The sequence below is a fragment of the Phyllostomus hastatus genome, unplaced genomic scaffold (genome assembly GCF_019186645.2).
Source record: "Phyllostomus hastatus isolate PE091 unplaced genomic scaffold, TTU_PhHast_1.1 phas_contig_40, whole genome shotgun sequence".
Taxonomy (NCBI): domain Eukaryota; kingdom Metazoa; phylum Chordata; class Mammalia; order Chiroptera; family Phyllostomidae; genus Phyllostomus; species Phyllostomus hastatus.
In genome coordinates, this window is record NW_025333872.1 from 56,923,012 (window position 1) to 56,944,176 (window position 21,165).

The window sequence follows — 21,165 nt, forward strand, 5'->3', positions numbered from 1 at the left end:
CGGACTCAAATACACGGCCACCCAGTTTCTTCCATGAATTTGTCTGGCACTCTGGAGAGAAGGGGAAACGGGTTCTGAGAAAGCTCCATCTCCTCTCCCCTTCCCTTTTGCCAGGAAATATAATAACTCATTTTTATTACAAGAGCAGCACCTTCTTCACCATCATGCACACACAGAACCACACTCCTATATTCACACTCTAACTCAGCCTCAAGAGTGCCTGCATTTTCTTCGGGAGCCGCTTGGAGGTTCATTAATATCATTAGCATTTAACCCCCTCCCTTTTCCCATCCCCTCCCCGCACATGGCTGACGTCAGACCCCGCCAGGAGTTGGGGGAAAAGCTAAGTGGGCCAGGGACGCCCTATTCCCCTCCCCGCGGCTGCCTGTCAGAGCGCTTCTGGAGATATTACAGCGGACCCAGCCCGCCGCGACGAGCACAAAGTCACGGGGTAATGAACTTCGGGGACCCTATGCCGCTGAGAGAGCGGCTCTCCCGGGAAATCAGGACCTGGCCGCCTGTTCCTTCGGAAGACTTCCCGGCAATCTAGTTTTCCCACAACGCGCTCGGGTTTGGGCAGCGCCGAGCCCATCTGCCTGAGACTGCGGTTGTGTTTTCCTTCTTTCTTTAGAAGACCAGCGGTCTGTAGAGATCTGTCCACACTCTTCATGCTTAATGTAGAGGGAGAAACTGAAGACTGAGAGACAGGAATGGGGAAAGAGAGGGATTTTGCCATTCTTGCTCCGTAGGAAGACCATTTCCGTGTCTCCATCTCTGTCCTTCAATACCCCTCTCTTGTTCTCCCTTCTTTCGGTCTGCTTGTCCGCCTCTCCATTTGTTTGTTCATGCGTGTGTCCCTATCAAGCAACATTCCCAGCAGCTGCAGTTTTGCAAGAGCCGGGAAGAAACTTAAGGATGCTTAAATTTCCACTGTGGAACGAATTCTGAGCTCCCGGGGAGCAGCGCAGAGCGCGATCGACATCCACCTGTCCAGCCCGGGAGCCTCGCAGGCTGGAGGGCGGCTGGAGAGTGGCGGAGCCCGGCGGCGAGGCGGACGCTGCCGGCCGGGACTCGAGCAGCGCCCACCAACCGCTCCGCCCGGGGACCGCAAGCATGAGCAAGCCGGCCGGATCAACAAGTGGGTACCTTTAGGGCCGCCGCGGGGCTCAGGCGCGCAGCCTGGGGCGGGCGGGCGGGGAGGCCTTGAAGAGCCTACCCAGAGCGCAGCCGCCCCGAACCCCAGAGAGGTACTCCGTTAGCGTTGTGCGCTTTGGCCCAGCTCCTTGTAGACTGTGAGTCGGAGCGTTTGGTGGTGAAGGCAGAACAATTTCGTTACCCCTGAGTTTCTTGAGTCTGTCCCCTACCCCTTTCTGGTAAGGTGGGAAGGATGCGGCCCGTGCAGCCAGCCCACCAGTATGGCAAGTTCCCCCCACTTGGAGGCCAGGTGTGGGGAGGAAGGGGCGATGGGGGCGGGAAGTAGGCCCCAGCCCCAGGCAGCAGCACGATAACACGCTGGCTCAAAACTCAGAGCTCCGGCGCACAGAAGCAACTCTGCGAAAAGCGGATTTTGAATGGAATGCTTTGCACCCTGTTCATAGCTTTTGCAAATAATCCTGCAAACTGGGAAGCAGAAACAATTTAAAAGTCACATTTTCCTTAATCCTAAATCCGCGTAAGTCACAACTGGGGAATTTAAAGTATGGCGAACCGTTCTTGCAAAGAGAGGACCAAATCTCTAATCCCAAGGACTTTTCGAGCAGGAACTCGGCAGAGGCAGGAGGTGCGGCCTGTTCCTTTCGCGCGCTTCTCTCCTTCAAACTTGCTTAGCTGGCGGCTGTCCCTCGGCATGCCAAGCCAAGGCTGATCTGCAGCCGCCCCTAGACGCCCTAGGGCAGGACTTAGTGGACGTGCAAGGGCCTTTGCGTGAGCCGATACTGCGGAACCCAGGACGTGTAGCCAGAGCCAGCGCTGGGCGGCAGGGCCGCAGTGCTCGGGTCTCCCAGAGGCATTTCAGCTCCCGCCTTCTGGTGTCCCGGGGCTGCAGTTTCCAGGGTCCGAGGGTGGGGTCGGCTGCCGCAGCGTCTCCGTGTGCCGTAGTTCTGCTGCACTTGCTGTTTTCACCTGTGGCATTTTTGGCGATTCGTGCTTTCCTCGACAACATCCTCTTCTCCCCTCCCTCGCCCTTTTTGTCGCGACTCTGAAAGTTGGCAGAGTCGGAAACACTTCTTAGAACTGGTAGTCAAGTCCCACTGCTGTGGGGTGCAATTCCGCCCCCACCCCCAAAACGTGGGTTGTTTTCACTTTGTCCGATTGTTTTGATGTGGTCGCTGACGTTTTAAAAATTAGAGTAAAATGAAATTGGACAAAAAGAGAAAAGGAGAAATATTTAGATTTAGGCCGAGGGAAAAGAGAAGGAAACATAATCGCAGTCCGCATCAGAGCCAACACTTGAAAAGGACTGGCGTTTCTAGCCTCGGGCCTATCCTGGCCTCCTGTTTGACTCTCTGGGAAGGGAGGCGAGCTCGGGGTTTGTGGCCCATGTTCCCTCGTGCGAGGGTCCTTTCCAGGAGGCGCAGAAAGAAACCTTTCCCGTTGCATTCCCAGACTCATTGCAAAATCCCTAGCCCTGGCAGGCGTCGGCAGGCCTCCTGCTCGCTCGCCCTGTGACAGGCCCCCTCGCCTCCTTCTCTGGAAGTAACTAGTGTGGGACTCTTGCACCCACTTGGAGGGTGAAGGGCCGCCGTGGTTGAGGGAGTGCGTGAAAGGTGAGGCTTCGGATGCGAGAGGAGGGGCGGGCTCGCAGCCGGTTCCCTGGGGGCCCGCCGGCGTGCAGAGGACTAGGACGCGTCGGACCCTCAGAGCTTTCAGAAAAAAAAAGAGTGAGCGATGCATCGGGGAAACTTGGAAGATTTCCAACTTCCCGAGAGCCTGGCAGGTTTGGCCTCGGAAGCCTCGAGTCCCCCTGCGCAGGTCCAGCTGCTGCTGTTGAGGTTTCTCTGGCTGGAAAGACCGAAGCTCCCGCCCGTGGCGCCGCTGCAGCCGGGCCCTCGCAGAGCAGTGGCGGCAGCCCTGCGCGAAACCTGCGGCCCGCGGGCCCCGGGAGGCGAGGAGGTCGGCGCACAGCGGGCGAGGTCAGGGCCCCTCCAGGCCGCGAGGTCTGCAGCCCCTGCCGCGCGCGGCCTTTCGCGGCTGGAGAGCAGTACGCTGTCAACCGGGAACCCCGCCTGGGTGGTAACAAGACCCCGGTCAGTCACCCCTGCAGCCCGGACTAACTTCTTTCAACAGCCCCTGATGGTAATTACAGTAATCGAAGCTGCCATATATCTTTAGGCAATTATGACACACAAAAAGCCTCGATGGGACCCCTGGGGAGGGAAGTTAAGAACGGTTTTGCAGTTTCAGGAAACTCCCGCTCGCCTCACGTCGGAGCTCGCTCTGTTTGTTAAATGAGAGGAGTTTCGCAAGGGGGTCAACCAGCTTGTCTCGTGACCCCAAATCACCTTAACGTGGCAGGGCAGCGGAGTCTGAAGCGCAGACTCGATAGGCTCTGGAATTTTTGCGTCCCACCCTCCTGTGCCCGGCCCCAAGAGGGCAGCGGGGGTCTAAGCTGCCCTAGTCTACGCAGAAGCAGGGCCGACCCGCAGCCGCGGTGGCCCCGGGGGACTACGGTCAAGGAGCCCCGCCAGCGGGAGCCGGCTCCTTCTTCCACCCCGTCGGGGTTCTCTAGAGAGTGTGTCCCGACCATTGCTCCTCCTGCGCGCTCATCTTGGCATCAACAAAAGTGCCCGGGGGACGAAGAGGACATCTGGGGCGGCGGGATTCCAAACGTGGACCCTAGCTCTGGCAGGGGGGTGTGTTATGCACAAGAGGATGGTTGCAAATTATGGAAACCAGATTTACTGCACCTGGGGACTGAAGCCAGAGCAGCAGAGCTCGAGTCCCGGCCCGCTGGGTGGCCGTGAGTTGCCTCGGGCGCAGTGACAGGCCCAAGGGGTTGAGGGACAGGACTCGCTGCGGCCGCCCAGCGGTCTCTCCAGCCCCTCCTCCAGCAAATCTCTCCTCCCACCCTGCGGGAGAGGGGGCGCACAGGCGGTGGTCGCCGCGCCGCGCGCCTCCCCTGCGGGCCTTTGTCGCCATCCGAATTCCCATGCTACTCTTTTTGACGGGTCACTGGTGGCTCTATAGGCAGGTGCTTCGGCGGGGTTGTAATTACCCCGGCCGAGCCTGGTGGTTACCGAGCCCCCTCCCACTCCACCCCCCCCCCCGCCCACTCGCTCCTCCCTCCCTGTCCAGCCTGGCCTCTCCAAGGCCACCGCATCGGGTGCGCGCTCGCCCAGACGTCTCGGAATCCTCCGGCAAGTTTCCACCTTCGACGTCTCAGGGGGGCCGTCCCCGCCGCACCCTCTCCACCTCTACTCCTCCCGCCCGTTCTCACCCCTGCCCCTCTTCACTCCAGCCTGAGCGCCCCAGGGGGCAGCGGTCAAGTTTCACCCAGGCCTGAGGCTGCAGGGGTCCGGACAGGCCTTCGTGTACCGAAAGGAAAATTAAATGTTAAGAAGTTAATTATTATTAACATCATTATCATTAAAGTGTTAATTAAGTTAACACTTTATTTAATACTCCCTCTGTAGGAGGAAGGGTTTCCAAGTTCCTGTAAAGCACTCCAGGCTGGTTGTACTCTTCTCTACTCTTAGAGAAAAATAATCCCTTCCCTACTGAATTTTCGAATATCATGTCATCCCTTACATTCCGCCAGGGCCGCAGCCACCCCAGGCTTGAGGGAATTTCAAGGAAAGTTCTCTTAAACCTGGCGACTCTAGAGGTCCATGGGAGTGTGTGTGGAGGGAGGAGGCTTTAGAAAAATCAGTCAGACCCTGTAAAACATTAGCCTCGGACAGCAGTGGAAAGACAGAAAGGAAGAGATCCAGAGGCTCCAGAAGGAGGCGGGTCTTTCGGGAAGAAGCTGGGAGATGGAAGGAGAAAGGGTGCTGTCCCTCCCACCTGGCCAGGAAATCTCACACGCTCATCAATCACCCTTCTCCGACTTGCCTCTAGTCCCATGCTCTCTAGTTACTTTGGGGAGGAAATTTTTTCCTAAACGACATAATTTCTCAAAAGCAGTCCACCAAGCATTTAAAAAAATAGGTAAAGCGAAAGTTGGGCAATTACCACTACCCTTATTATCATTAATAATCCTAGTATTAGCATTACAATAATAATCCTCATAATAACAACCGCCCGGCAGCTCAGAGAAAACTCGATTGCCTTCCAGCTGCCATCCCTGGTTCCAGCCGTGTTTGTTTTTCTTCTGGTTCCTTTTACATTTCAAGTTTGTCTCCTCGCGCGCTTCACTAACAACTTTCTCTGTTAAAAGCAGGAGCGGGGGAGGGAGGCGACCAAACTTTCCGCGGAGCAGAAAGGCAGCGGCGGGCAGCGCTGCCGCCTCGGCCTGCTGTAATCTTTTATTCCAAAATGGGTCTCGGCGATTAGAGGAGACCCAAATACACGTAGCGGTGCATGAATAATGCTCATTGTAGGAAACTGACACTTGCTCAAGGAAAAAAAGTTTGGCTATAAAATCACTTCATTATTTGCTTTTACCGCAGCTTCGGTGCTAATCCCTTCAGAGGTCAGATTGCTTAGCATCTCTCTCTCCCTCTCCCCTTTCCTCCCTCTCCTCCGCCCTCCTCGCCCCTTCCCCCCTTCCCTGTCTTCTGTGCGATTTCAGGCCGCATTTTAGATATCCCCTGTAAAGTGTGTGGCGACCGCAGCTCCGGGAAACACTACGGGGTCTACGCCTGCGACGGCTGCTCGGGTTTTTTCAAACGGAGTATCCGAAGGAATAGGACGTATGTCTGCAAATCTGGAAACCAGGTACCTTAGCCAGGCTGCATTACCCAGCTCCCCTTTGCTGCCTCCCCCTCCTTTGTTTGTGCCAAAGGGCTCTCCTCGGAGATTCCAGGCTGCTCCGGAGAGACCAGACCTTGACCTCTCCCTTCCTCTCTTTCCTGACTCAACTCTTGGAGGCCCTTCCCCTTGGGTAAGGCAGGGCAGTGTGGGGGTTTGGGGGTGGTGGTAAGGGAAGACAATGAGTTTACAGTGGGAAGTCTGAAACCCCAGTGTCACCCCCCCCTCTCTCTCACACACACACACACACACACCACACAATTAATCCTCTAATTTTGACACTAGTTGAGGCCCACACTCAGTAACTATAAAGCCTGACCAGGGGACCTAAGGAAACTAAGGACTTGAGAATCTACACTTCACGTGTAAGCTGGAGAGAAAGGGCTAGGTTGTGCCGTGTGTCCACCACGCCCCCATCCTAGCAGCCCAGTGCCTCGACCACTACCTGGGATGACAGAAGTAAAAGGCACAGGGCATCCTGGTCAAGGTCAAGACTCAAAGTGAGTTTTAGCCACTGGAACAGAAAGGATGTGCTCTGTGAGGGGCTGTGCCCTTTCAACTTTGGAGACACAGGGCTGTTCTGACTCTTGCTGAGCCTTGTCAGAAAAGGGCAGACTGAACAGAAAAGAGATGGCTCCCAAGGAAGGAGGAACTGGGCCCTTCTCTCAGGTCCCCATATCTCCTCTTTCTCTGCTTAGAAGACGTGCCTGGCTGGTTCTGTTTTGGTCTTAGGCAGGCTGAATTGTCTCAAAGAAACAGGTGAGTTGGGGCTTGTGCTGAGCATGAGCCAAAGCTTCCCGGATGAGTGAACAGAACCCCTTGACTCATGTCACAGCTGAGTAATAAGCTTATTTCAACCTAGGGGCTCAGGCTTCCGGTCCCACACTTTGCCTTCTCCTTAGCCAGGCACACAGACCCTCAGCACAGCGCCACCCGCCTGACTCTTGAGGAGGCGGAGATCTGAGGAGATCCCGGAGAGCTTTTTAGTCAGAAGTCATCCTTTGGTAACCAAAATGGTAAAACATCTTCACTAGTTAACCTATATGTATAAATATGATACACATACATACTTAGACATACATGATGTTAGTGAATTATTCTTTTGCTGAAGCCATGTCTGCTTGTATCAGTTTCTGGTGGATTTGGATTATCAACAAGAACAAGAAGACATCTATCTGCATTTGGGAAACGAATTCGGAACTTTCCAGTCCTGTCACTTGTTTAATTGGGTTCACAGCTCTGGATCAGTTTCTAGCTTCACCATGTGGGTGCACCACACTGCACACTCACAGGCCTGCATCCCAGTGGCTTTGCAGGGATTTGGGGTCACTGGGGTCATCAAATTTGAGCAGGCTTCCACTTAAATTGTCTGTTACTTTTATGCAATGCGCTGAATTGGGAAATCAAAACCTCAGATGTTATGCTTGATATTTTCAAAGAAGTTGGCTATCAATTTATATTGATGCCAGTCCAAGTGTTTGTAAAGGAGTGATAATAGACTCATCAGGCTTGGTGGTTCTCTCCTTGTAGAGAGAATGAATGGCCCAGGCTGAGGAATTCATTTTTCTCTCCCACTCTAGATATTCACATATATATGATCTGGTTTGAAGACACTCTTAAAAACTAACGAAGGCTTCCATTTTGTACTAACATGTCAATAGAACACTAGGGGAATAATGTGTGAGGACAGACAGATGACTACATTCAATAAGTTCTTCAAACCTCTTTACAGTGAGCTACTGCACAGGCCAGCCAAGATGCCCTAAAGAATTCACTCGGGAACCAAAAATTATTTTCTTCTCACCTTTATTTGAAGATTGAGTGAATAGTATTCCAGGTTATTATTAACAGCAGTGAGGACATTTAGAAATTGTCATGAATCCATGCCCGACCTTTATTTAAATAAATCTATATTTTAAATCAGAGGGGTGTGATATTATAAAACTGTGTTTTCTAGTGTGTAATTTTTCCAAAGGGACATTTTAGAAAATATACTTAGTCCAACTTCAGCATATATGAAATTTTGATATTATGAAGCAAAATAAAAATGCATTTACTTCACTATATTTCTTCCCATTGCAAATTTAACAGTATCATCTCATAAGCACAAGAGAGCATCTAACTTATGTATTTTCTGTATATAAAATATATATGCAGATTTTTATGTGTTTTCTCAGGAGTAACACCTAACACTGAATGAATTCCATAAGAAACTTTCTCTGTAAATTTCTTCCTTCAATGGCCAGCATTTTCTCATAAAATTGCATTTGGTAAAATATTTATTTTCTCACGTGTCTCAGATAAATATGTCCAAGGCAGCAACTGCCTCATTTTTCAGTTATCCTGCTAATACTCTCAGCCTGTATGGTCCTTTTGTTAGACAGGCCGTCACAGTCTCTTCCTGGTCATATTCCCGTGGTGGGCACTTCTGGGTTTCATCTTAGCCTTGGCCTGCTCCCTTCCCACCCTCTGCTCTGTGGGTGCTGCCCTCCTACGCACCCTGGCTTCTGCCTCAGCTTCGGGGAATGGTTGTGCGTGCACGGTTCAGGGCTGAGACTAGGCTGTAAGACAACGCTCGCCATGCTGGTTCTAAGGATGGCTTTCAACACAAAGGCAAGAGTTCGGAAACGGGAGAGTAAAGAATAAATAGGAGATACTTATGTGACCCAGAAAAGTAGACTAAGACCGGGAGCGGAAAGTTAGCTCGCGGGAGGGGGGGCAGTGCCGGGAGACTGGCGGACCAGCCAGTCCCCGACGGAGCGCTGGGGCCAGGTCGCTGTCTTTGGTCCTGAAAAAGCCGCCTCCTAGCGTCACCACCCTCTCCCCTCGCGGAAGTTCCCCTCCGCAGCTTCTCCGCGCACAGCAGAGTCTGGCAAACCAGGAGAGGTGACCCTTCGCCTGCTTGGAGAAGGGTTTTCCTCCTTGTCCACTTTCACAGGGTCATGGGCTGGGCCTCTTGAGGTAATCCCGGGAATCCCAGCCCTTCCTCTACCAGGTCGTGCTGGTGCCCAGGGACCTGGCCTCACGGCCCCAGGGGTCGGTGGCCGGATCTGTTCCCGCCTCCTCCCACCCCCACGCCAGTTTCCCCGGTTTCCCCGGCCCAGCGCCGGCCTCGCGTCGCCAGCCTGAAGGTCCGGGGCCGCTGACAGCCTGCGCTCTTTTCTAGGGAGGCTGCCCGGTGGACAAGACGCACAGAAACCAGTGCAGGGCGTGTCGGCTCAAGAAGTGTTTGGAAGTCAACATGAACAAAGATGGTAATTAGTACATCTTTTTACTCTTCTTACGTTGATTAATAAGTAAATTGTACGTACAGAAAATACACGGCACTCTTATGCTTGTAAACCATTTCCCAAGCACTTCTTTCTGGATGCTAGGAATTGGCTTCAGGCTTTCAGCCTCATCCTTATCCTTCCCTATCTTCCAGCGAGAGTTCCTTCCTGACCCCGATGAACTGCCTAGGGTAAGGCTCATGCCCACATAAGAAACCTGTGCCCCACAATCACCCCCAAGAAGGCAGCACTCCTGGGACCCCTCTCTGCTGTAGACACAGGCAGTATTTCCTGCCTCCCATCTTAATTCCTCATTTCACCTCTCCTTACAGCCCTTTTGTAACCACCCCCGGGCCTGTTAGCCTCCTGCAGGATCTCGAAGTCTGGATAGTCTCCAGGGGAGGAGGAGGTCGTGGGGACTAGGAGACGAAGTGTGGGAGGTGGGAGGGTCACCTGGAATTTTGAGTCCCTATTTGGAGAATCAGCAAGATTCCAAAATTGGGACCCTCGTTGTGGTAACCTGGGCTATTCCGAGGCTTTCTCTTGGCTCTGCAGAAAGGGGCTGAAAAGGTTGGGTGACACCTGTGAGTGCCTCGGACACCCAGCTCCCAGAAAGGCTCTTAAAGGCGTGTGCAGCAAGAACTAAGGCATGTGTTTGCAGTGTGATGGCCTGGCTAGGGCATCCCAGGCCGGGCCAGGTGGGGGAGCAAGGGCCCTGAGCGAGGAATGGGGCCTCAGCTCAGGGTGCAGTCGCAGTGGCCCAGGTGGCAGCCCTAGGAGGCACAGTGCTCACCCGGGAGAGCGCCTTCCTCCGAGGCCCAGGAAGCAGGAGGGAGCGTCCAACCTGTTGAACTTGTGTATTGACAAGTTGTCAAGCTAGGCGAGGGGAAGATTGCCCTGAATTAATTTGTTTGTTTAAACTGTTGGTGGTAATTGTCACATCTCCCCTGCCTTCCTCCAGCACACTCTGAGACAGGCTCTCACTTGTCCCATCCCCCAGTGTCCCTGAGCTCAGGTCCTTTTTCCCTGCAGCCCTCAGAGGCCAAACAACATTTCCACATGGGCGGGGTGGAGGTGGGGAGAACCATCCTTGGGTCAATTGGGAAAGGTCGGTGCAGAGACGTAGTGCCCCTTTCTCCTCTAGGCCGTGGACCAGGATACCCAGCTAGTCCCTCTTGTGTGTGCCTGAGACCCCCCTGTGTGGGGAGGAGCCTTGAATGGACAAAGAACACACCTAGTCTTGCTGGAGACATGTCGTTATCCTGATACTTTGTGCTGAGCTCCTCTTCGCAGCCTCCCCAAAGTGTACAGTGGAGCTTTCAGATGATCAAAGAGGGCCCATATTCCTCTCCCTCCTCACCTCTCCGGTGGCCTTGCCTGCCCTGACCTGGTGTTTGGCCCTGCAGCACAGCAGGGCTAAGTGTCGCCAAGACTCTGATCCCAGGTGTGTGTCCATTTGTCTCTGCAGCTGTGCAGCATGAACGGGGACCTCGGACGTCCACCATCCGCAAGCAGGTGGCCCTCTACTTCCGTGGACACAAGGAAGAGAATGGGGCAGCCGCACACTTCCCTTCTGCAGCGCTGCCCGCGCCGGCCTTCTTCACCACAGTCACGCAACTGGAGCCACATGGCCTCGAGCTGGCCACGGTGTCCACCACCCCGGAAAGGCAGACCCTTGTGAGCCTGGCTCAGCCCACGCCCAAGGTTAGTGGCCTTCCTGGGAGTCTGGTGACAAGGGGAGGGAAATGAGAGGGGCACCCATTCCTTCTGAACTGGGATGGGGTCAGGCAAAAGATAGAGAGAACTTGAAGGTTACTGATAGAGCCCTGCAGGGAGCTCTGGGCCTTTCAGCTCTTCCCGGTTGAGCTGAGGGTGCTCGGACTTTAGTATATAGTAAAGTTACTCTCTGGCTGTTACAAATATGGACTTCCAGTCCTATCTGCCAGAGAGCCCCTTTCAGCAAGCTTGATGTGAGTGCAGGGGAAGGAAGATGCACTTTTGGAAAACGCGCTGGTGGGGAGCCCTGACTGAACTGAGAGGGCAGCCTGGGATCTCTCCTGGGGGCCAGAGAGCAGGCATTTCTTTGGAGAAGAAAGGAGTTGCTTAGAGCTGGCAGGAGAGTCCCTGAGTTGCAAATCTCAGGGATTTATTCTCTTGGGAAAAACTGTGGGTCCCTAACATAGGGGAGGAATCTGAAACTCACCCTGTTGGGACAGTTTGAGGAACCTTCCTTCATTTCTCACTCTCCCCTCACTCTCTTCTGAGCAGCATGGATTTACTCCAGGACTGAGCCTCTACTGGCAGGGCCGGAGCCAGAACCACCTAAAAAAGCTGCCACCTAGGGACTACCCTTCAGGCTTCCAGCTGGTACCTACCCAGAGGCCCCACTCCAGGCCAAGAAGGGCTCTGGATCTCCCCCCAGGAGGGCCAGCTGCAGCCCCACACTGCAGGGAAGCCAAACACCTGGGCAAACATGCACGCAAAATATTTAATATTGCTTCCTTACCCTTGATGTGTATAATAAGCTTGGGAAAGTAGTGTTATGAATATGTTGTCAGTTATGAATGGGAATGTTCTGTGAATGATTAAGATGTCTAATTGAAATATTTCCATAATATACTAATCCTTTCTAAAAATACTCATATGCATATTTGTGTTTGGGATGCTTATTAATTTATACTTTTTCACATCTATTTTTATTTACACAAATGCAAGCAGCTCTTGTCTAAATTGGGAGACAGGCCTGGCACTTGTCTCAGCCCAAGGAAAATTTGCTACAGGGGATAGAAAAGCCAGATGCCCCTCTGGAAGGAACAGGCCCACAGAGAGTGGAAATAGGTCTCTCCCAGCAATTTCCCAAACTCTGTAAATGTAGACGTTTGCTTTATACCCCCCTATGGCAACTGCCCATTTGAGCCGAATATCCAAATTCCTTTCTCCTTCTGTGTTCAAATTAGAAAATGAAAAAGTTGGCTCTTCTTGCAAAGCTGTGGTTTCCTCACTCTCTGGTGTCTCTGTTTCTTCCCCACCCAGTACCCCCATGAAGTAAATGGGACCCCAATGTATCTCTATGAAGTGGCCACAGAGTCAGTGTGTGAATCAGCTGCCAGGCTTCTGTTTATGAGTATCAAGTGGGCTAAGAGTGTACCAGCTTTCTCCACCCTGTCTTTGCAAGACCAGGTATGACCAAGAGGGCCTGAAGGTCTTGGGGGACGGAAGTTGGGAAGAAGCAACGGGGGTCAGTCTTATGAACCTGTAGGTTACCTGGATAAATCGCCAAGGTCAGACATCAGATCTTAAGAACAAATTTCTTCTTACTAAGAAATATAATTATGCTGTGGTTGGTGTAGCTCAGTAGATTGAGTGTGGGCCTGCAAACCAAAGGGTTGCTGGTTTGATTCCCAGTCAGGGCACATGCCCGGGTTGTGGGCCAGGTCCCCAGTAGGGGATGTGAGAGACACAACCACACATTGATGTTTCTCTCCTGCTCTCCTTTCCTTCCGTGCTCTATAAAAATAAAAATAAATAAAAATTTTTAAAAAGAAATATAATTATGTTAACTCAGAAAAGTTGGATCTGGTCTATGTAAAGCAAAAGAACATCATTATTTTTTTAGTTTAATTGAAACATCAAATTTAATCACAAATTCTTAATGATTTTTAAAACTGTTAATAAAATATTGTTTCCTTAAGTACATTGGAACTGAGAGTTCCAATGGAAATGGAAGAGTATTCTCCTGTGAGATTTTTGGAAGTAGTTTTAGTATTCTCTAATCACAGCTCTGTATTGTCCACTGTGATACAGTTTTGGCCACTAATTTACCCGAGTGTAGGATGAAAGGGCACATTGCGCACTTCCTGTGAGCTGAGTTCTCCCTTGATGCTTTCAGTGCTTTCAGAGGTTCATTAACAAATAAGCATTGTGCATAATTCTGTGCTTGTAAATGACATTCTGAGGCAGTAAAAGTTTGTTGTGCTAAAACCTGCAGTGTCCCGACACCCAGAAATTTTGTTGTTCGGGGTATCCGAAATGGCCTCTGCCGGAGTTTTTCTAACCTTAAAGGAATGGAAGAAAATGAAGTATTCATAGCCATGGGCTGTTACCAGCACATTCATGAGAATTAATGACAAATTTCCCAAAAGGCTAATAAGCAGTTCTAAAGGGATTTATTTCTGTAATTCATTTTATACTTAATTAAAGCATAATAGTGCCCCTTAATATGAAGTACGTTTCCTACAGAGAGACCTGGCAATGTGCTAAAAACATCTAATCTTCTAGCATGGAACGTTCTTTTTTTTCAAGACCTGGACTTTCAGATATGGCCAGAATTAGATACTGTTCACCTTGCATTTTTAAATCATTCTTTTTTTAGTGCTCAATGCAGTAAAAGTAAAAATAACACATTTTGAAAGTTAAACCTTTTAATTTTGTTTGCAAGCCTTCATAATTTAGCTCTTAGCTTCCAAAAGGAAATCTTTTCACATAAATCATCCAGATTTGGCTGAATTTTTATAGATTTTTCAAAAAACAGATTTTTCTAGATGGTTAGGTTCTATCCCTGACCAGGTTTACTGGTTGGCTCTATCATTCCCTGGTGTGTGTGTGTGTGTGTGTGTGTGTGTGTGTGTGTGTAAATGGGCTATTTTTCCCCTCAAAACAAGTATTTGTAGACTCTTTAATTCAAGCAAAATTTATTTGCTGTCTGCCACTCAGCCCTCCGATAGAAACCCTCTGACAGCTAGCAAACTGCCGTGAAGTGGAACGCAGTACATCCATGTGGAAAAGGAGCCACATTCTCATTTTAAATATTCAGTAGCACATTTTATTAGAATGAGAATGACAAGCACCTTGATGCTGTCCACTTATGAGTCTCAGAAAAATCAGGCAGTGAGATGAGGTAAACTCAGCAAAACCCGATTAACATAATTACACCCTGATTTCCCTGCATGCCTCTTGGGAATTAATGATTTTTTCTTTCTCTCTCTCTCCCCCACCCACCCAGCCCCCTACACCCACCAGGAAGATAGGGGCCCAGATCTGCAAGCTTAGTCTGGAAACATCAACCCTGATCATAGCAGCATTTTATACGAGGGGAATCCACCTGCTGAGATGCCAGTGGTACCTCATTGAGCCTGGGTCTCTGGGAGGAGTTTCTAGGTGGTTGGGAGCAAAAGGATGGGAAGACCAGAAGGGTAAACCTGCTCCCAAGGGAAGCAAACTTTGGGCAATTCAAATGGCTGACTCTCCAGTGCATGTGCTTCTCTATAGGCACCTTGTCAAAAAGAAGAACAAGGGAGAGCTAGAGTATTCAGAGGAAAAATTACCGAGACAGGCATTTAAAGCACTTTTAAAATAATAGAAATTTACATATTGAAATTGTTTGTAAATTTATAAATTACACACTATATTATATTATACATCTATTGTATGACAGCTGATGCTTTTGGAAGATGCTTGGAGAGAACTGTTTGTTCTAGGAATAGCACAATGGGCCATTCCGGTTGATGCTAACACTCTACTGGCTGTATCTGGTAAGAATTGCACAATTTAATGACTTTGTTGTAGAAATTACCATAAAAATACATTACTGAAAAAAGAACAACATGTAAAGAATAACAAATTCCTGCTGAACAATAGAGTATACCTGTCATTTATAAATCTATATTTAAATGCAAATAATGTTGTTTTGTTGTATTCATGACTGCTTGCATTGTTATTTAAATGCAAATTACTGTGTTTGTTATCATCCAAAAGAAGATTTTATATTAACTTTCATACAATATAACCAGTTTACATGGAATCAGATATCTTAGAGTGACAATTGAATAGATATTGATATGCAGAATTTTGTCAAAAATCAATATTAAATTATGAAAATGCCTTCATATTATAACATTTATTCCATATTTTTATTCTAGGCATGAATGGTGACAACACAGATTCCCAGAAGCTGAACAAGATTATATCTGAAATACAGGCTTTACAAGAGGTGGTGGCTCGGTTTAGGCAACTCCGGCTAGATGCTACCGAATTTGCCTGTCTAAAATGCATCGTCACTTTCAAAGCTGGTAAGCGAACACAAACCCCCGTCTCTTCTTCCCCAGTTTCACCACCTCACCAGTTCAGCTACCTCAAAGTCCAGACTTAGCTTTGCAAGAAGAAGTGACAGTTTTCAAGGGAGCAGAGACTCTTAGTCTGGCTCCATTTTAGTAGCTGTGGTGATCTGTGTGTTCTCCTGCTAGCTATCCACTTCCAGACAAGCACTTTCCCCATCTGCATTTCCTGTGCTGCCTCACAGTTTGCTGGTCTTCATTTCTAGTTCCTACACACAGTGGTTCTGAACTGCGAAGTTTCCGGAATGCTGCTGCCATTGCAGCTCTTCAAGACGAGGCTCAGCTAACTCTCAACAGCTACATCCACACCAGGTAACTCTTGTTTGCCTTGAATGTGTCCTTAAGAAAATTGCTTCCATTGTGAATGTGTAAGCAGAGGGTAATAAGCTAGTTCAAACATTGTGACTAATTGTTCTGTTGCCAGCAAGTTAATTTACTTAGAATTTATGTCCTTACCTATCTCTCACAAGGTGGGTGAGAGGAGCAAGTCGAATTAGATCATCACTCAGATGGCCAGATGCCTTATGGCTGACCTGGTTGAACAAGCTGATTCATAAAATAGTCAAATACATTTGTATGGATGGATCCAGATATAGGAAAGATAAAAAATGAAGGCTAAGTGTTATAATTGATATAGTGCAAAGTAGTCAAGTCATCCTTTAAAAGAGGCAAGTGCCTTTCTTTGGATGCCAACCCCAAATAGAAGGACTAAAGAACTTTCTAGAGAGGCTATCTCTACCCTCATCATAACTGCTGACTGCTATCTGTTGAGTTATGTGGAGTCTTAGCACCCACCAGGTATGTCTGGCCAAGCAGGGCCCATTGGCAGAGGCTGTGCTTGTCTGTTTCTAGAAACTCTCAGCCTCTGGGCCTCCTGCTGGCCCACCAATGGGCAAGTTCACCAGGAAGTACAGACTTTCTGTTCCCATTTTCAGAGGGAAAAAGGCAAAACTTTAAAGAGGTATGGAACATTGCTAGGTCTGTGGTGAATCTGAGGTTAGAATAGAGTTGCTATTCTTACTTACTCTCTAGGTTGGTCTTAAAGGGAAGTCCATGGAAGCCTGTCTCTATTGTCTCAGTATCACCAGAGACATTGCTTTGGAATAACTAAATCAGACGACTAGAGGCTGTGAACATCCCCCTTATGTGAGGAGTGAGAGAAACCCCGAGTCAACTGTATTCATTTGGAGTAATACCTGTTTGTCTAGGATCTCCTTATTTTTATTACAAATCCTCTTTTGAATACTATTGAATAAAATTGTTCCCTGTCCATGGAATACCATTGAAACTGTGTTGTGTGATAGTGCAATGTGCCATGGTTTATAAACTTAAAATCCATGTTACATTTCAGTATGTATATAATAGGCACTGAGTATTTGTTCAAAATTATAAAATGGGCCAGCACCAAATTTCCCCACTTAAAAACTAATTTGTATATTAGAACTGGCCTTTGCTATTGAGAGCCATTAAGGTGTAAAGAACATTAAACTGAGAAGAACATGACACCCTGTTATGGATGCAGTCCCGCCTTCGCTGAATGCTGGCTCTGTGCTGGTGAGCACGCGGGACCCCGGCCAGCAAGACACCGCCCCTTCGTGCTCCATGAAATAGGTAGAAGTGTTGCTCCGGTTCAGACCCGAGAAGAGGGAAAAGCCAAGTGGGGAGAAGGAGAGATGAATTCTAGCTGGGGGAGGTGGGATGAGGGAGAATCTGGAAAGGCTGATCGATGAAGGAGACAACACATGAGCTGGTATCCTTGAATGGCAGGGAGAAGGGGTGTTTGTTAGATCCAGGAGAGGGGCTGGTAGAGGTGCTGTGGGAGGTGCCGGAGCGGTGACTGGGGAGAATCTGAGAGAGCCTGAGAGAATTAAACCATAAATTAACAAAAGTCTATTTTAGAGAAGTAGCAAGTATAGTACTTCTTCCCCACGCTCAAAACAAGAAAATTATTCATGTAGGGACCTCACCTGCTTTATTCTTGTTTCATGATTCCTGCTATAGTTCTAATTTTTTAAAAAAGATTTTATTTATTTTTAGAGGGAGGGGAAGGCAGGGAGTAATAGAGGAAGAGAAACATCAATTGGTTGCCTCTCACACTCCCCCAGTTGGGGACCTGGTCTGCGCAACCCAGACATGTACCCTGACTGGGAATTGAGCCAGTGACCTTTTGATTCACAGGCCGCTGCTCAATCTACTGAGTCATAGCAGCCAGGGCTATAATTTAATATTAAGATATAGACTCATGCATGTGACAAAACTGACTATTCCTTATTTCTTAGGTCCTTCAAATCAGTGAACATTTTCCTCTCACACTTTCCCGTCTAGAAAAATGAAATCGGAAATCGAAATGAAAAGTTAACATAGCAACCTGAACTACTTGTCCATTAGTTGCTGAGATTACAAACTGAGCTCATTGTTACACCTCTCTAAGCTACTTCTCCAAATACCTATGATATAAGGAGGAAGCTAGGAATGGGCACTTCACACGAACCATATGTTACAGTCAAAGATCGAATACACGGATCTGTGACAGACTCAAACACACCTGAGAGAACACTCCCAGTTATTTTTGCCAGTGGATGAAACCAGGGACACAGCTATTTTTAAAAAAATAATTTTGAGCTATCAGAGACACACACTCTCTCTGTGTCTGTCTCTCTCTTTCTTACACACACGTTTTTATTACTTCTCGGTAGCATAGTACTTCGCATATAAAGGACAATTCTTATTGAATGACTAACCAGTCCCTCCTTAACTGGAGAATAAAATAAGTGGGTGAGAAAGTGAATAGATCACTTATTTATAGAAAATCAGGAGTTAAGTGTCTATGGATTCTCCAAAATCCATCCTTTTTAGGAGTAATCACTTCCCACAGTTGTTTCTCACCCTGGGAACCTCCCAGCTGTTAGGTGGATGCTGCAGACACCGAGAGGCTGGTCTCAGCAGCTGCTGTGTCCCACCCACTGCAGGGAAACTCCTTCCGCCTGGTGGTCCTGGGCAGGGAAACAGAGCTATTAAAGAGAGTAAGTGTCCAAGGCAAAATGGAGATGTGGGTCTTGGGATTTCTTCCAAAGAAACATAGGAGGTATTTCTAGTAAGGAAAGTAAGTGATGGAAGTTAGGCTTTAAACAAAATGTAGATAAGCCTCACCATTTCCATATTACATTATTAAAGGTGATATGGTGTTCCCCGTCCATGGGTGCTCTTGAGGCTGGCGATGAAAGAGCCAAGTGAGATTCCCAGGGGCTCAGAATGAACTACCAGCCTCGTATCAAGTTGCAGAGAGGAACCCTCATGTGCTCAAAGCCAGGAGACAAGCGGGAAAGTTGCTTCCCTGGACTCTAGTTTTTGTAGGGTGGAGTTGCGGGGCAGCTAAACTCAGTATTCAGCTAGCTAAAGCCTATGGAGGGATTTCCGTATCTGTCAGTTTCTAACACCTTGTGGCTGTTGGCTGAGCCTGGGCCATTCACAGATATGTGACCCCAGACTTCAGTATCTCAGGTCATTTGTTTCAGTGAAGGGAGCCCCCCAACCCCTGTGGAGTGTATGGATACCTGATTCCAAGCTACTGATTCGGAGCTGCAGTGAGGAGGTGACTTATAGGCATCAGAAGGCAGTAGAAAATTGAACTTGCACATCTGAGCACTGATGTGTGTTGGACATTAAGAGAGGAAATTGTTAAGCAATTTCTCACATCTTTAACTACATGTCAATTTCATTGACATGAAAGTTGGGTGGCGCTGCCACCCAACAGAACTTAGTCTTTAATTTTCAGTGTAATAAGGACAGAATTATTCCTGAAAGTGACTAAGTATAATGCCTGAATAATAATTTTGGAGAATTTCCTAGAAAAGGAATCCATTTTATTTGAGGGAAATTGCCTTGCAAAGAAGGAACCTCGAAGATCAGAAGACATGGATACTACCACTAGCTCCTATACCAGGAGCCTTGCATTTACTATTTAGCTTAAACTTAGTACTGTGTTTCTCAATTTTTTTTCTCCAAACAAAATGCAACCCCTTTGCTAATGTTGAGACAATCATCATGTCATTTGGACATCATTTATGTTCCCTAGGCTGAGATTATCTTTGTGCGAAGCAAGGACAGTAGTGCCTGTCTGGGACTCTGCTGCATGGACAGTGTGCTACTAAAGAGGCCCCACCAGGACATGGTGCTGGAGAGGGTGTGTGTTCAAGTATATGTCAGTTCCCAGTGGTAATGGATCTGACCTTGCTCTCATGGCTTCTATTCCAGATATCCCACTCAGCCCTGTCGCTTTGGAAAACTTCTGCTGCTTTTGCCAGCTTTGCGTTCCATTAGCCCATCAACCATAGAAGAAGTGTTTTTCAAAAAGACCATCGGCAACGTGCCAATTACAAGACTGCTTTCAGATATGTACAAATCCAGTGATATCTAAGCCCTTCAAGTCCCTACTGTTCTGTATGGGACAGTCCCCATGGAGGACAAGCCTCAACTAACAAACCCTTCAGGAAACATACATCTGGGGATGTGGAGCCTTCAGGAAAAAAAAGTCCATTGACACAAAACAGTTCCAGGAGCTTTGACCTGCTGCCTCACCTAGGGTAGGGCAGCCTGAAAGGAAAGGGGGTATAACAGGACCACCTGAGCAGATAACGTGCTGCTGCTGTGCCCTGGGAGGGGACCAAATTGAGGGTTGCCGTGGGCCATGCCACTCTGCCTCTCACCTGGAAGATCTCTCTGAACATCATATGCTGAAACACAAGTAGAACTTTCTTTTCCTTTTTAGCACATAAAGTTGGGTAACCAAATACAGCTCTGTGCGTAACACCATGCAGCAGCCCTTAGAACCATCTTATGGTGGAGACTTCATTTTAAAAACAATGGTTAGGTTGAAAATCAAACGTTTTATCAAAAGTTTCCATTCTATTGTAATGCATCATTAAGTGACCTTCAGAACTGAGTTAATAAGTGAAAGGTAGCTTATGCCTTGAGATTGGCTTTTTCGCTTTTTCCTTTCTCCTTTCTTTCGTTCTTCTTTTAATACCGTAGGCCAGGCAACCTTGTCAGAAGAATTGGTGGATGAAAGTGAAATTCTCACCAGGACTTCAGGTTGGATAACATCTCAAAAATAGAAGAGCTTTACTAAAAGAACAGAAGGTGAGGGAGGAAGAATAAAAACAGCAAAACCAAATAAAGTAGAGGTGAGCGACTGAGTGAGGCAGGTTGCTGTCCCATTGAAACAGTGCTGAAACCAAAGGCAGTGAGGGTCCAAGCTGATGTTTCAGTGAGTCACACCACCCAGGAAACGAACACAGACGTGATGCCGAAGGGACCTCAAGGAGGTGAGCACTACGCGGTTGCTCAGCTGATCTACTGCTAACAGCCTGAGACTCTTAAATGCCTTTCAGAACACTGGTTTCTAGTAAAGCCTTGACTGTGTGCATTGTACACACACACCCCATGCTACATTACACGCTGCTCCTTTGGTATGAACCTATACTTATGGAAATGTAGAAACAAACATTTTAAAATAGCTGCTGTACTTTTCACATTTTGATTTAGTAGGTTCTAGCACTGAGGAAAAATATTCAGCACTTGAACTATCATAGGTTGAGTAAAACTTTTCTTGTACAAAGTGAATTAACTGATTTGTGAAGTTAAAAAGGTTGTACTCATTGTATTTACAAAGAATAAAAATATATTGAATCTAAAGGAACTGGACTCTGTCTGATTTCTTAGCCTCCTTCCCTGGCCAGGTCTCACCCAGCATTTACAAGGTGGCGGCAGCAGCTGGTGTCGAAACTGAAGCTCAGAGCTCTCCAGCCTGAAGAACTGAACTACAAAGGCAATTTCCTTTTTACAGTGAATCCCATTTGTAAAATGATGAATAAAGA

At 48.2% G+C, this 21,165-nt stretch overlaps 1 protein-coding gene across 3 annotated transcripts; it reads left to right on the forward strand.

Moving 5' to 3' along the window:
* The first annotated feature begins 407 nt into the window (after window positions 1-407).
* NR2E1 (nuclear receptor subfamily 2 group E member 1) lies at window positions 408-20,881 on the forward strand. 3 transcript variants are annotated; one of them, XM_045843468.1, is made up of 10 exons: window positions 408-1,138; window positions 5,729-5,874; window positions 9,074-9,161; window positions 10,645-10,880; window positions 11,445-11,543; window positions 12,210-12,356; window positions 14,611-14,707; window positions 15,095-15,244; window positions 15,496-15,601; window positions 19,544-20,881. In XM_045843468.1, exons 1-10 carry the CDS (start codon window positions 1,114-1,116, stop codon window positions 19,704-19,706), a joined length of 1,257 nt encoding a protein of 418 aa, XP_045699424.1. In that variant the 5' UTR covers window positions 408-1,113; the 3' UTR covers window positions 19,707-20,881. The 3 variants fall into 3 exon arrangements, with proteins under 3 accessions (XP_045699424.1, XP_045699425.1, XP_045699427.1); XM_045843469.1 differs by lacking the exon at window positions 11,445-11,543; XM_045843471.1 differs by lacking the exons at window positions 11,445-11,543; window positions 12,210-12,356.
* The last annotated feature ends 284 nt before the right edge of the window (window positions 20,882-21,165 follow it).

What these genes read in the sequence shown, in the direction of transcription:
- NR2E1 (XM_045843468.1), top strand. Translation starts at nt 1,114, where the DNA reads ATGAGCAAGCCGGCCGGATCAACAA. An exon ending in AGTCAACATGAACAAAGATG is followed by an intron (nt 9,162 to 10,644) that starts GTAATTAGTACA and finishes TTGTCTCTGCAG; the next exon opens with CTGTGCAGCATGAACGGGGA. An exon ending in ACCCTTCAGGCTTCCAGCTG is followed by an intron (nt 11,544 to 12,209) that starts GTACCTACCCAG and finishes TTCCCCACCCAG; the next exon opens with TACCCCCATGAAGTAAATGG.